General features: G+C 46.8%; 1 protein-coding gene across 13 annotated transcripts in view; it reads left to right on the top strand.

The window, feature by feature from the left end:
* Window positions 1-15,976, top strand: part of eya1 (EYA transcriptional coactivator and phosphatase 1) — a 314,469-nt gene that overhangs the window by 160,091 nt on the left and 138,402 nt on the right. For all 13 annotated transcript variants that reach the window (XM_072467575.1, XM_072467570.1, XM_072467574.1 and 10 more), the window contains one exon: window positions 6,477-6,654. In XM_072467575.1, the coding sequence (XP_072323676.1) occupies window positions 6,477-6,654 (178 nt within the window). The remainder of the gene's footprint in view (window positions 1-6,476; window positions 6,655-15,976) is intronic.

The raw sequence follows: 15,976 nt of genomic DNA on the forward strand, positions 1-15,976 counted from the left end.
ACATGACACTCTGCAACTGATCTTCCTGCCCTGGCGCCTGGAGACAATGTCCGCATCCACCTACCAGAGGGTGGCTGGTCGGCAACTGCCGAAGTTCTCCGACGCGTGGTTCCCCGCTCATTCCTGGTTCGCATGCCTGATGGCTCCATTCGCCGGCGTAATCGCCGGGCTCTTTGCCTGCTTCCGCGCTCGCTACGTGATCAAACACCGGTGCCACGCCCTCCTGTTGTTCCTGATGTCGACATTGTGGAGCTTCCTGCCACCATGCCTATTCCTCTGTCGCCTGTGGCCAGGCCCATTCCTCAGCCGGTGGATCCTGACCCACCCTTGAGGCGGTCAACCCGAATTCGTCACCCACCTACTAGGCTGGACTTATGAGCCTGTTTGAACGTTGGACTCACTAAAATGTTATGCCACAATGTTAATATGTTTCTCTTTTTGTCATTACAGGAGTGGTTTTTGATGTTTGATGATTACACTTGTTTTTATGGTACAACCTCGTTGCTATGCTGCGCCTGACACCTTCCTATGTATATAGTTTAGCCTCATGTACATGTTGTAGATATTGCACACACACATTCAGCTGCACTCAGTACACATCCATATTTATTACCACATAGGCACATATTCTTGTAAAAAAAGGGGGGATGTCATGATATTCAGATAAACATCATGGTGCAAACACACATACACACTGATGGACAGATCAACGGACCAATCAACACACACGCAACATCACAGCCAATCACAAGCAAGAGCACAGGCACTATAAAACGGGGAACACCACAGTTCCCGCTCATTCCAGCAGGAGACAGCTCAGGGCACAGAGCTCACAGCAAGCCACTCAGACGTACACCATGTGCTGAGTGCCTCTCTAAGATAGTGTTAGGGCTGGGTCCACAGGTTAAAGGGTAAAGAATGAACCACAGTCATAAGTTTACAGATGTTGTTATTGATAGTAATAAAACAGAGTTGTACCATCTGCAACCGTGTTGGTTCGTTTGTATAGAGGAACACCCAACACGACACTTCTATCTGGTGTTTTTACCACATAACTCACCTCACTTAATATCCTTTTATTTTGATCACGTCCACAAAACCTTGCTTTTAAAGGTTCACCTACCATTGGTAACAATACTCAATCTTTATCTCCACAGGCAAAACTACGAACTTTGGATTTCTTGTCCGCTACCCGTTTCATCACATTTTGTGCAACTTTTAAATATTGTCCAGCCAATTCACCTGCTCTATTTAATCGTTCCCTAAAATTTGACACGTAGTCCAATAATGTAAGTTCCGATTTCTCATTCACCAATTTTTCCTTCATCAATTTTAGTGGTCCTCTTATCTCATGACCAAAATTAGTTCAAAAGGACTAAATTTGGTTGACTCATTAGGTGCATCCCTAACTGCAAACAGTACAAATGGAATTCCTTTGTCCCAATCCTCTGGATAATCTTGACAATAAGCCCTCAACACTGTCTTTAATGTCTGATGCCACCTTTCTAACGCTCCCTGCGATTATGGATGGTACGCAGTTGATTTAAATTGTTTTATTCCTAAGCTATCCAGAACTTCTTTGAATAACCAGGTAAAATTTGATCCTTGATCCGATTCTATTTCTGTCCATATCTAGTAAAGAATTTAAATATTTCCTCCACAATCGTTTTATCTGTAATATTATGCACTGGAATGGCCTCTGGAAACCTAGTAGACACATCCATTATCATCAAAAGATATTGATTCCCACATTTTGTTTTAGGAAACGGTCCAGCGCAATCAATTAGGACCCATGTAAAAGGTTCCTCAAATACTGGAATGGGTATTAAGGGCGCTGGTTTTATCACTGCTTGAGGTTGCCCTATCACTTGACATGTGTGACATGATCGACAAAATTTAACTACATCTTTATGTAGTCCAGGCCAATAAAAATGTTTTTGTATTTTAGCTTGAGTTTATTTTATTCCCAAATGACCTCCCACTGGTACCTCATGTGCAACTCGCAACACCTCCTTTCTGTACCCTACCGGCAATACTACTTGATGAACTTCTGCCCACTTTTCATCCGCCTGCTTATGTAAAGGTCTCCATTTTCTCATCAAGACATTACTTTTACGGTAATAACACTCTGGTATACACTCAGATTCCTCTTCCGTGTATGCTTTCTGATACATCCGGTTTATTTCTACATCTTTCTGTTGTAACTCCGCCAATTTCCCTGAACTAAAAATGTCCGCCTCATCCTCCACCTGTTCGTGTTCTTTTTCAACCATCTGATCAAAAATTGTTTCTAATAATTGCACTTAAATTTCATCTTCACTCTTTGATTTCTCCTCTTGTCTTAACCTGTGACTTTGCAACCTTGTTACTACACAATCCGGAAAAATCCCAGGATATTTGTCTTTCAACCCTTCAGTTGTCTGATTTTCCACTGACTTATCAACCCCAGTAGGCATCAGTCCCACCTGCGATCCAGCTATATCATTACCCAAGATAAACTGTATTCCTGGACAAGATAGTTTCTCTATTACTCCTACTACCATTTCACCACTCTTCACTGGACTTTCCAACCTTACCTTATATAATTGAACACTACTCCTCTCACCCTGAATTCCACATATTACCACCTTTTCTGGCAACATTCTTCCCAAACTACATAACTGCTCATCTCTTACCATTAAAGATTGACTAGCTCCCGTATCTCTTAAAATTGTGACTTCTTTACCTGCTCCTCCTGATACAAATGAGTAAACTTTACCCACACAAGTAAATTCTTTAAAGAGATCTGGCACCTTCTTATCAATCACCTCTTGATCAGGCTGTACAATCTTTTGCACCGCCTTCGCTTCACTTGGGCTTTCCTTTACCACTTTCACAAACCCCACTGTCTTATCCTGTTTTACCACATCAGCCTTCCCAGTGCTTTTCTTCAACCACCAACACTGTAGGCGCGATTCTCCGAGCCCCGTGCTGGGCTGGAGAATCGCCGCAACCGCGCCACGATGCCCCAGCACTGGCGGCGATTCTCCGAGGTGCGGAGAATCGGTGCTATTTGCACCGGCGCATTTGACGCCCGCTGGAATCGGTGGGGCCGCCGATTCTCCAGCCCAGATGCGCCGAGCGGCCGCGCGGATATGGCAGGGTCCCACCGGCGCGTTCACCCCTGGTCGCTGCCGGCGGGAACTCTGCGCGCTGGGTCGGGGGGCGGCCTGTGGGGCGGGGGAAAACGCTCCTTCACCGGGGGGGCCTCCGATGGGGCCTGGCCCGCAATCGGGGCCCACCGATCAATGGGCCGGCCTCTCCCCCCCGGGCCTACTTTGTTGCGCAGCCGGCCCCGAACCCCGACGCCATGTTGATGTGGGGCCGGTGCGCTGAAGAGGTCCCCCGCGCATGCACAGGTTGGCGCGGCCCAACTGCGCATGCACAGTTTGGCATGGCGCCCATTTGGCGCCGGGAAGGGAGGGTGGAGCAGTGTGAACCGCTCAGCGCAATGCTGGCCCCATGTGTGAGACAGAATCTGTCACGACGTTCACGACGGCGCGAAGACATGGTCTCCATTTTGGAGATTCGCCCCCTGTGACTTTATATGGCCTAGTTTATTACAGTGAAAACATTTGAAACTTTTCATGTCTCTTCCACCCTCCTGGATTTATTTTTTAATCTGAAGTACACGCTCCTTATTATCTCCCATCAGATCACCTTTTCCTTGACCATTTGAGTATTTCTCATGTCCCCAGTTTCTATCCCTCACAGGCTGAAACTGATGTCGGAAACCAAACTTTGATTTATGAACTAATTCATAATCATCTCCCATTTCTGCTGCTAACCTCACAGTTTTAACCTTCTGCTCTTCCACATGAGTTCTCATTACATCAGAAATTGAAATTTTAAATTCCTCCAAAAGTATAATTTCTCTGAGAGCTTCATACATTTGGTCTATTTTCAAAGCCCTTATCCACCTATCAAAATTACTCTGTTTGAGCCTTTCAAACTCCATGTATGTTTGACCAAATTCTTTCCTTAAATTTCTAAACCTTTGTCTGTTGTCTTCAGGCACTTGTTCATATGCCCCTAAGATGGATTTTTTCACCTCCTCATAAGTCCCAGATACCTCCTCCCGTAGTGATGCAAACACTTCACTAGCCCTACCTATCAGATTTGTTTGAATCAGTAATACCCACATGTCCTGTGGCCATTTCATTTGTTGAGCTACCTTCTCAAATGAAATGAAAAAGGCTTCTACCTCCTTCTCATCAAACCTTGGCAATGCTTGGACATATTTAAATAGATTCCCACCAAGCCTTCGACTTTGACGCTCTTTCTCACGATCCTCATCACTATCATCCAACTGTACGTTTCCCTTTACGTCTGCCAATTTTAACTGACTCATGTTTCATGGCCGTTTTCTGAACTTCAAACTCTCTCTCGTTCTCTTTTTCCCTGATCTGTATCTCCCTTTCTCTTTCTTTTCGTTCTGCTAGGGCTATTCTTTCTTTTCTCCTTTCTTCTCTCTCCTTTTCTTTTTCCTCTCTCTCTCTTTCTTTTTGCCTCTGTTTCGTATTCAAGCTGCTTTAATTCTTTCTCATGTTCCAGTTGTTTAATTTGTAACTGAATTTTTGCGATTTCCAATGAGTCAAACTGTATCTCAGGCAACTTTAAATGCTTAGCCACCGCCATAATTACCTCATCTTTTCGCATTTTGTCAGGTCATGCTAACTGCAATGTTTTTGCCAAATCTAACAGTCTGCTTTTAGTCTCTTTCCGTAAGGTACTGAGTGTGACCGTTTCCACCCCCAAAAACTTCAGAGCCTCTGAAAGAGCCATTGTCCACAACACACTCCCCACTTAAACTAGAATACCACACCTAATACGCAACCACAATATGCTCACCCCTCACTGTCTTTAAGTTCACTAAGCCAATCCAATAGACAGACTTTTATCCCCCTCGAGCCCCCAATTTGTTATGGGCCAGGGTTTAGAGAACCCCAAAGTGTATCATGGAGTTCACCTGACCCACAACTTTTAATAGATTGTGGTATGGGGAACACACGGCCCGCTCTACAGGTGTGGTACAGCAGAAATGGAAATGTATTTTTTAAAGCAAAACAATGTTTATTCTATGAACTCAAGTTAACCTTTTTTAAAACGTACAGTGAACACCTTAGCAACCATCAATTCAAATACAACCCCCAAGGAATACAACACTAAGTAACCCTTAATAACTTCCCAAACAACATCCAGAAGACAAAAGAAACACCCTTTAACAGAAGCACATTAGGTTTACATTCACGACGGAGAACATTTATAATTCTGAATTCGCCAAATGATCAAGAGATAGTCTGTTCATGGCAGAGAGAACAGCAGTACACCTGCTTTGTCTGGCTTCAGCTCCAACACTGAAAACGAAACCAAAACACACCCTGAGCAAACAGCCTAAAACGAAAATAAAAAGCTGACAGACAGCCCAGCTCCACCCACACTCTGACATCACTGATAAACACCCATTTCTTAAAGGTACATTTCTGAAGCATCCATTTCTTAAAGGTACTCTCACATGGCAACCTCCTTCATTGACCTCACAACTATCACCAATATTTTCAACCTCCTATTCAATATTCATATTTGAGTAAGCTAAAATTTAAACAAGTGTAATGTCTTCAAAACCGAAGGCACCCTCCTGCAATACTGATGCTGCTCCAGTCGCACGTCGAATACTTTCTCCTCAGGCTCAGGTGGGAATCATTGCAATACTGTTCAACCCTAGATTAATCTTTATTCTCCAGACGGTCACGATGGCCATTTTATGCTACCTGCACAACATCGCTTGTATCCCATATCTATCTTTTATCACTGATGGCTGCACTTTCTCAATATTGTCATTGTCAGACTTCCTACTTCCACAATTCATAAACTGACCTTCATTAAAAATGCAATAGCCTACATCCTCATCCACACCAAGGTCCACAGCCCCATCCCTCTGTTCTCACTAAAGTCCAATCGTTTTCCATGTGTCTAATCAACAAGTGTAAGATTCCCAGGCTCACTTTGAATGTCCCCATGATCCACTTTCATGACCTTTCACAATTATGTCTCTATGAGTATATTGCTGGCCTTTCAGCATTACTTTACTTCTTATTCCCCCTTTCTCTACTCCAGTATTGCTCAGCCATTCTTTCAGTCATTTTGCTCTCCCCCTTGAACTCCCTCCCTCAGCATCTTGCTTTGTCATATTTGTATTTCAAAAACCACTTCCCCTTTGAACACGTATTGCACATCGTGATTTTGTTCCTTTCTGCCCCCAGTGAGTGTTCACTGATTATCCACTGCCCTTCAAAGTATGGGACATCTCTGCATGGAATGAATATCATAGAATTGTGTTATTATTATTGATGTATCATAGACAATTCAAATATATTTCAGTCGAAAGGTAAGAATATTTAAACAGAATCTAAATATATTTATCTTACCTTTTCTAGGACTATTCTTATGCAGGTTTTGGCCAGGGACAATATGCACAGTATTATAACAATTCTCCATACCCTTCCCCTTATATAAGTAACAACAACAGTCCAACAACTCCTTCAACCGCTACAACATACCAGCTGCAAGATATACCAACTGTCACTAGCCAAGCTGTTACGGATTCTGCTACAGGTAATAAAATACATACTTCTACTTGCCATTGAATTTTATGGAATGAAGCAATAACAAATCGTGAATCAATTGGAGGAAAAAATTAACTTGCACAAGGATTTAGCTGGTGTAAGTATTCCTAAGAGTGAATCTGAAAGGACCTGAATTTTCTGTAGGAAGGGAGGATGCAGCTGTGGAATTCTTTGCAGTAGAGAGTAGAAATTTGGTGCAGAGCCTGGATCTGCTGGGTTCTACCCGGTTTAAAATGAGTTGAAAATTACATTGGCCGTGATGATGGAAGGGACAAATGCCCAACCTATAACCTGTTTGGTAGGAAAAATCTTCTGGCTGTAACTTTGCTTTAGCTGCATATTTTTGGGAAGAAAAGTTCTCCTGTTTACCTGAAGCTTTTTGCTTCCAACCTAAGACCTCCTGGAGAGACTTCTTCACCTGGAGAGTTTGGGATAATAGTTGTCCAAGTTGCAAAATGGCATTCCTAATGGAATTTCATTATATATTCAAAGTATGTTGAAGAATGAATAAGTAGGTATATGGTAAACACACTGAGTAAGGCAACATCTAAGAAAAATCAGACCCTCCTGTTAATACCAACCAACAGGGTGGATAGACCCAGGTGTTTTTATAAATATTTGGAGTTAAGGCAATGGTGCAATCACAAAGCCCGCATGGAATTCTGTCAACTGTTGTAACTGGACATACAATCCAGATTAAGGCTGTGCTTACAGTTGTAGAGAAGATTATTTGTTTTGCATTTGTTTTGCAATTAGCATATTTCAAGGTACGACATGGCTTCTGCCTTATAAGTCAGTCTATTTTTAGTACTCCTTTACTATTGAATTGTCGGATTTCCCAAGGCCTTTGCTGCAATTTTGTTCTGTATTCCGTGACAGACAAACTTTACCATTTCATGAACAGAAAGGGAATCTACTTCCTGAATGCTCAACTGATATGCGATGAATGGCAATTATTTCCTCACATGATGAAAACAATGTTGTCAGTTGCCATGACACATATACCATCTGGCAGCTGTTTTAAAATGAAGCACACATTAGGAAGGCTCATAGAAGATAAATACTACTCTCTCCTCCAGTAACCCATCCCTGTGTCCAGCAGCATCTATGCAGCAAAAGCGATACAGTGATTCCCACATAAGAAAAGCAATTTGAATAAAGAAATCAATAGACATGCTAAAACGATTCTGATGTCTGGATAGGTTGGGGTATGTGGCAGCCTGACATGTCTTCCACAATTTTGCTATCCAGAAATGTTTAAAGATTGACATGTCAAAGGACAAGTGGAGAGATGCAGATGGTAACATTGTATATCGACCACAGAAAAAGGAAACAGCAGCAATTTCTCAGGACACCATCACTGAAGCATGAACCACTTTACCAAAGTACCTTTTCCTTTATACAGGAAGCACTATCTTGACCTACTCACCTTTACTTACTTCCTCTTTGTATGTAACAACAATTGGTCAACTCCAAGTCACACTTCAATCACAGTATTAACTACTTCACTAAATTGAATAACTAATGTAATATTTACAAGAACAACTATCTCACTTGAACTAAGAAGGGGACACTGGAGGACCAGGATCTGTGCAAGAACAGACTTCATGAAAGCATTAATGTTTTCAAAGCTCAGAGTGAGTTCAACAGCTGTCCTCCAAACCCACCAAGGTGCTGATTTGGATGTGTTCAAGAGATCAATGGATTCCCACTATCTAAAGCCTGTAGTCAAAGCTGCCACAATGGATACCATGGCCCAAAGGCTATGCAATCAAGCGCTCTGATTTTCCTGAAGTTAATGAAAATCCACTTCAAATTGTGTTGCAGAGAATGGCATTGAACTCCATTGCTATTGTCATCCAACTGACATACATCAGCGGCGAAATTGCACAGTGTCTCCAACATGTGTCTGATGTGAGCATCAGTGAGCATTCTTCATTTCACATCAGTACCCTGAGAACTTTGTCTGCATTCTCTACCAGCACGGTTGACATTTTCTTTGTCTTCTCTCAAGAATATCAGGCTCCACTTGCATCAATTCAGTTCCATAATGCCTTTCTACAGATCACAGATATCTTTAAGTCACAGTGGTAGAGTCCCTACCTCTGAGTTGGAAGCTCCAGGTTTGTGTTCCGCTCTAGGACTTGATGGTCATAGAAGGTGTGTTAGAAGGACTGTGGCAACTTACAAGCTCAGGGACTTTTATTTTGGAACGGCGGAAGCAGCGGAGGAGTTTGCGAAAGCAGAAGGACTGTGGCAGAACTGACAAATTGAGGAATGGCCATGTGCCGATGTAACCTCATGACAGTATTTTATTCTTTTTTGTATCACTGCCACGGGTGTAGAGGCTAAAGGAGCCAATGTTGTATATATTTGGACAAGGGAAGGGACTTTCACTCGAAATGAGGGCTCTTTGGGGTGTAGGTGGATATGCGGGGTTTGTGTGCTAAAAGGGGATCTTTGGGCTTTTCTAGGGCCGGGCAAGTGGGAAAGGGACCCGGGCGGGGGCCTCCACGCTGGCCGGTTTAAGCCAGCCAGTGAACGGGAGTGAGGTGGGGGGAGGGCCTGCGCCATCGGAGCCTGGCAGAACAGGGTCCGAGTGGTCTAGCCGGGGTGGAAAGTTGGGGGGAAGGAACCGAGGTTGGGAGGAGGGGTTTTACAAGAGGCAGTGGACGGGAGGAGCTGGAGACTTTGGGTGGTGGGGGCGGGGGAGCTGTGTAAGATTAAGGGTGACTACGGGTAATCCCTGATTCCTTTTTGTCATTTGTTTATGTAAACATGCGGGTTGAGGTTTGGGGGTCGGTGGGTTGATGGGATCGTTGCTATTATGGGGATTGACATATCTTGCTGATTATTGTTTATTGTTGATGGATGTAAATGTGGGAGAAAACGTGAAAGACGAGGAGAATAAAAAAATTATAAAAAATAAAAAAAAATAGAAGGTGTGTTCATAACATGGCCAAACAGGTTGATCATCAATCTGCATGTCCTGCCAATACACTTTTGGCTGGCAGTATAAGTGGGAGAGTCCACTGGTCAACCAGAACCTGCAGAAGGCAATGGCAAATCACTGAAATACCCTGCCAAGCTTAACCATTGATACACGATCAATGACCACTAAAGCGAGGTTGTAGTACAACAGAAGGCTTTAATAATTTAGATGTTTCCCCCAGCAGCTCGGGTTTAGAAAGAAAGCTGCTGGGGCGGCACGGGCTCTTATACCCCGCCTTGCAGGGCGGAGTTACCATACAGCTTGACCAATGGGAAACATACATTATCTACCAATGGTGTTCCAGAATTACTAGGTACCGTAATCCCTCTACACAGACTACCACATTCACCCCCTGTTAAAAAAGAGTCCAGCGGGGGTGGTGGCTTGGTATTACAACATGGTAACGTGGTAGAAGTTATAGTTATGGAGACCGTAATACCTCCATAAAGCGTTTTGTCTTATTGTCGTAACTATTTACAATTTCACAATTAACTATATACACTTTAAACTGAAGCAATCAGTGGATCGGGGGCCCTGGTCATCCTCTGTGATCATCGAAGCTTTGGTGGTGACACCGGTGGAGGTTCGGGCGTCTGTGACTCCGGGAGCGTGGTTTCGATCTCGGTGGCAGCTTCAACACCCCTAGATGGCGCTGGTGGGGAAGCCGATTGACCTGGGAAGGGAGCGTCTGCGGGGTGCGTCGGTGGCCGGGGGGGCCTAGATGGGCCGACGGAAGAACCGATCCTCTTGGGAAGGGGGCGGCTGTAAGGTGCACCGGTGGGAGGGAGGGTGGGACTGGTGGCTGGGGTGTGCGTGGGGACCCGGCGGGCGCCAGGTCTCGTAGGGAGACCGTATCTTGTTGGCCGTCGGGGTACGCCACGTAGGCGTACTGAGGGTTAGCGTGGAGAAGGTGGACCCTCTCGACCAATGAGTCCGACTTGTGCGCCCGCACGTGTTTTCGGAGCAGGATGGGTCCGGGAGCTGCCAGCCAGGTCTGCAGCAAGGTCCCAGAGGAGCACTTCCTGGGGAAGACAAAGAGACGTTCATGAGGTGTTTGGTTGGTCGTGGTACACAGCAGTGACCAAATGGAGTGGAGGGCATCCGGGAGGACTTCCTGCCAGCGGGAGACTGGGAGATTCCTGGACCTTAGGGCCAGTAGGACGGTCTACCAGACCATTCCGTTCTCCCTCTCTACCTGTCCGTTACCCCGGGGATTGTAACTGGTCGTCCTGCTCGAAGCAATGCCCTTGCTGAGCAGGAATTGGTGCAGTTCGTCGCTCATAAAGGAGGACCCCCTATCACTGTGTATGTAAGCGGGGAACCCGAACAGCGTAAAGATGCTATGGAGGGCCTTGATGACGGTGGTTGCGGTCATGTCGGGGCAGGAGATGGCGAATGGGAATTGCGAGTGCTCGTCAATCACGTTCAGGAAGTACCTGTTGCGGTCGGTGGAGGGGAGGGGGCCTTTGATGTCCATACTGTGGCGTTCAAAGGGACGGGAAGCCTTTATCAGGTGGGCTTTCTCTGGCCCGTAGAAGTGCGGTTTGCACTCCGCGCAGATTTGACAATTCCTGGTGGCTGTGCTGACCTCCTCGATGGAGTGGGGCAGGTTGCGGGTCTTGATAAAATGGAAGAAGCGAGTGACCCCCGGGTGGCAGAGGTCCTCGTGGAGGGCTCGGAGGCGGTCCACTTATGCATTGGCACATGTGCCGCGGGACAGGGCATCAGGAGGCTCGTTTAGCTTCCCGGGATGATACAAGATCTCGTAGTTATAGGTAGAGAGTTCGATCCTCCACCGCAAGATCTTATCGTTTTTTATCTTGCCCCACTGTGCATTATCGAACACGAAGGCGACCGACCATTGGTCAGTGAGGAGAGTGAATCTCCTGCCGGCCAGGTAATGCCTCCAATATCGCACAGTTTCTACTATGGCCTGGGCCTCCTTTTCGACTGAGGAGTGGCAGATTTCGGAAGCATGGAGGGTACGTGAGAAGAAGGCCACGGGTCTGCCCGCTTGGTTGAGGGTGGCCGCCAGAGCTATGTCGGACGCGTCGCTCTCGACCTGGAAGGGGAGGGACTCATCGATGGTGTGCATCATGGCCTTTGCAATGTCTGCTTTGATGCGGCTGAAGGCCTGGCGGGCCTCTATCGACAGGGGACAAACTGTGGATTGGATCAGGGGACGGGCCTTGTCCGCGTAGTTGGGGACCCACTGGGCATAGTAAGCGCTAGGCAGCGCTTCAGGGCCTTGAAGCAGTGAGGGAGGGGGAACTCCATAAGGGGACGCATGCATTCAGTGTCGGAGCCTATAACTCCATTCCGCACTACGTAGCCGAGGATGGCTAGGCGGTCGGTGCTAAACACGCATTTATCCTTGTTATACGTAATGTTAAGGATCTTTGCAGTCTGGAGGAATTTTCGGAGGTTGGTGTCATGGTCCTGCTGGTCGTGGCCGCAGATGGTGACTTTATCGAGATATGGGAATGTTGCCCGTAAACTGTACCGGTCAACCATTTGGTCCATCTCGCGCTGGAAGACCGAGACCCCGTTAGTGACACCGAAGGGAACCCTTAAAAAGTGGTAGAGCCAGCCATCTGCTTCGAAGGCAGTATTTGCGGTCACTGGTGCGGATGGGGAGCTGGTGGTAGGCGGACATAAGATCCACCGTGGAGAAGACCTTGTAATGCGCGATCCTGTTTACCAGGTCGGATATGCAGGGGAGAGGGTACGCGCGCAGCTGCGTAAACCTGTTGATGGTCTGATTGTAGTCGATGACCATCCTATGCTTCACCCCGGTCTTTACCACCACTACTTGAGCTCTCCAGGTTGCTAGCTTCAATGACTCCTTCCCTCAGTAGTCGTTGGACCTCTGACCTATTGAAGATCCCATCCTGGGCACTGTACCGTCTGCTCCTGGTGGCGACGGGTTTGCAATCCGGGGTGAGGTTCGCAAACAGGGAAGGCGAATCGACCTTGAGGGTCACGAGGCTGCAGACAGTAAGAGGGGGTATAGGGCCGCTGAATTTGAAAGTTAGACTTTGGAGGTTGCACTGGAAGTCTAACCCTAGGAGTGTGGCCGCGCAGAGGTGGGGAATTACGCAGAGCCGTTAATTTTTAAACTCCCTTCCCTGGAACGTGAGGTTTGCTACACAAAACCCCTTTATCTCTACTGAGTGAGAACCGGAGGCCAGGGAGATTTTTTGATTAACGGGGTGGACGAGGAGAGAACAGCGCCTTACCGAGTCGGGGTATATGGAGCTCTCCGTGCTCCCAGAGTCAATTAGGCAGGATGTCTCGTACCCGTTGATTAGTACTGTTGTTGTAGCAGTTGAGAGTGTTCGAGGCCGAGACTGGTCCAGGGTCACCGAGGCTAATCGCGGCAGCAGCTGGGTGTCCTCGCCAGGCGATGTGTGGTCATCGGCACTGAGGTCCTGGGAGTCCATCCAAGATGGCAGCGCCCACTGATCGCACATGGCTGTGGGTGCACAAATTGGTGGCGCCATCTATCACGCGTGGCATCAGCGGGACAAGATGGTGGCGCCCGGAGGCCAACGTGGCCCTGGGGAGGAAGATGGCGGCGCTCGCTGGCCACACGGAGTCCGTGGAGAGGGTTGTGGTGGCGGCCGGCATTCGCTTCCGGAGACCACAGCGACCGCCCGGGCCTGGCATACCGCCACAAAATGATCCTTTTTGCCACACCCTTTACATGTGGACGAATGGGCTGGGCAGCGCTGTCGTGGGTGTTTGGCTTGCCCGCAAAAATAGAAGCTGGGCCCCCCGGGGTTGCCGGGCCGTCTTGCAGCGCAAGCTTGTGGGGGGATGGGGGATGTCTCGGGGTCGGCTGCAGGGGGGTTCCACGCTGCCCAGGGGGCTGCCGTGCGGTCGGGGGCGTAGGTGCGGGCGTTTCGGGTGGCCACATCCAGGAAGCCGGCAAGGGCCCATGCCTCCTTGAGGCCTAGAGTCTTTTTTCCCAGCAAACGCTGTTGGATTTGAGAGGACAGCATACCCGCAACGAAAACGTCCCGAATCAACAGTTCAGTGTGGTAATTTGCTGAAACTTGCAGGCAGCTGCAGTTTCTCCCCAGGAGCGCAAGGTAGAATTCTTCCACTGACTCACCAGGAATTTTTCGCCTCGTCGCTAGTAGATGCCAGGCGTAGACCTGATTTACAGGGCGAATTTAGTGTCCTTTCAGCAACTCCATCGCGGCATCGAAGTCATCCGTGTCCTCGATGAGGGTGTGGACTTCTGGGCTTACCCTCGAGTGCAGGATTTGCAGTTTCTGTTCTCCTGTGGGTGTGTTTTCTGCCGTTCTGAGGTAGCTGTTGAAGCACGCCAGCCAGTGCTTGAAAGTAGCCGCCGAGTTTACTGCGTGGGGGCTGAGTTGCAGACACTCCGGCTTGATTCGGAGCTCCATTCTTTAAATCTAGCTTATTAAATTGATGCACGATCAATGACCACTAAAGCGAGGTTGTAATCCAACTGAAGGCTTTAATACGCTAGATGTTTCCCCCAGCAGCTCAGGTACAGAAAGAAAGATGCTGGGGCAGCACGGGCTCTTATACCCCACCTTGCAGGGCGGAGCTACCATACAGCTTGACCAATGGGCAACATACATTATCTACCAATGGTGTTCCAGCATTACTAGATACCGTAATACCTCTACACTGACTACCACAACCATGACCAAACACATGGAGATCTATGGCTGCCAATGTCTTTTTAGGACATGGTACCTGAAGACAGGGAGTGTGTACCGTTTCCATCTGCCACATCCAGTTCCTGAGTATACACAGCTAGCAAGATACTGATCCATTGCCTGCATATATTTGAAAATCCCTGAAATACACTTACAAGTTTGTCACATGCAGTGATGCCAGATGAGGTGATCTTCCCATCAGTGAGTACGTTGATGACTTAGGAACATGACCTCGTTGATTGGAACATGAAATCTCTCTGTGGCATGTCTGTGCAATGTGTAGCCAAGGAGGCCTAAATACTATTGAATCCCAATAAAACCCCGAAAGATAAAATTATTTGGGTATGATTACTTGACATCTGTAGTTTGTCCTTTTAAGAACTCATGCATCTTTGTTTTAAATTCATCCTACTGTATTGCTGACACCAATTCTATTCCTTCAGTGGCACTCTCATCCCCTGAGTCGAGGAAGATAGAAACAGGAGTAATCCGTTCGGCTCCCTGAGCCTGTTTAGCCATTTAATGCAACATAGCTCATCTATGACTTAACTCCATATACCTGACATCCTGAACAAGATGCATGCTGAGACTTCTGTTCAAGGTGAACTTATGCAGCATACATCCAAATGGGAGTATGGGAAAGTACAGGACCAGGAAAGAGGCTTTTGTTTTCCGTCCCTGATAAAGCACTTACAGCTGCCTCTCAAGTTTACTCTCAAATTTCTAACTTCCTCTACTCTAGCCCTCCGCCCAATACAATACCACTACTGATAATGAACTGATCAATTGTTCCCTCATCTCTGGCCTAAATACCTTTACTCCTTCCACATTACTCAGTGTCTCTTAATTCTGCAATTCGTGCTCCCCCCCGCCCCCCCGTCATTCATTTCTAAATCTGGTCAACCAAGTTAAGCACTACCCCAACTCCCTATACTAATTTAAATTTATTTTATTACTCCAGGATTATCATAGAATGTTAACGGTACAGAAAGAGACAATTTGGCCCATCATGTGGATGATTAGCCCAGGGCTAAATCGCTGGCTTTTAAAGCAGACCATGGCAGGCCAGCAGCACGGTTCAATTCCCATACCAGCCTCCCCGAACAGGCGCCGGAATGTGGTGACTAGGGGCTTTTCACAGTAATTTCATTTGAAGCCTACTTGTGCCAATAAGTGATTTTCATTTCATTTCATGTCTGCGCAAGCCGAGAAACAAGTCACTCAGCTTAATCCCACTTTCCAGCATTTGACGATATCCTGGCAGGTTATGACACTTTGCATATCCAGATATCTTTTCAGTGAGTTGAGGGTTTCTGCCTCTACTACACTTTCAGGCAGTGAGTTCCAGACCCCTACCACCCTGTGGGTGAAAAATATTTTTCCTCATTTCCCAGCTAATCTTTCTAGCCGTCAGTGAATAGGCCCTCCCCACCCACTTTAGGCCCCTCACAATTTTGTACATCATGATCAAATCTCCCCTCAGCCCCCTCTGTTCCATAATAGAACAACTCCAGCCTATCCAATCGATTGATTGATTGATTGATTTGTCACATGTACCGAAGTACAGTGAAAAGTATTCTTCTGTGGCCAAGGGAACGTACACCGTACGTACACAGTAGACA

The sequence above is a fragment of the Scyliorhinus torazame genome, chromosome 11, assembly GCF_047496885.1.
Source record: "Scyliorhinus torazame isolate Kashiwa2021f chromosome 11, sScyTor2.1, whole genome shotgun sequence".
NCBI classification, from domain to species: domain Eukaryota; kingdom Metazoa; phylum Chordata; class Chondrichthyes; order Carcharhiniformes; family Scyliorhinidae; genus Scyliorhinus; species Scyliorhinus torazame.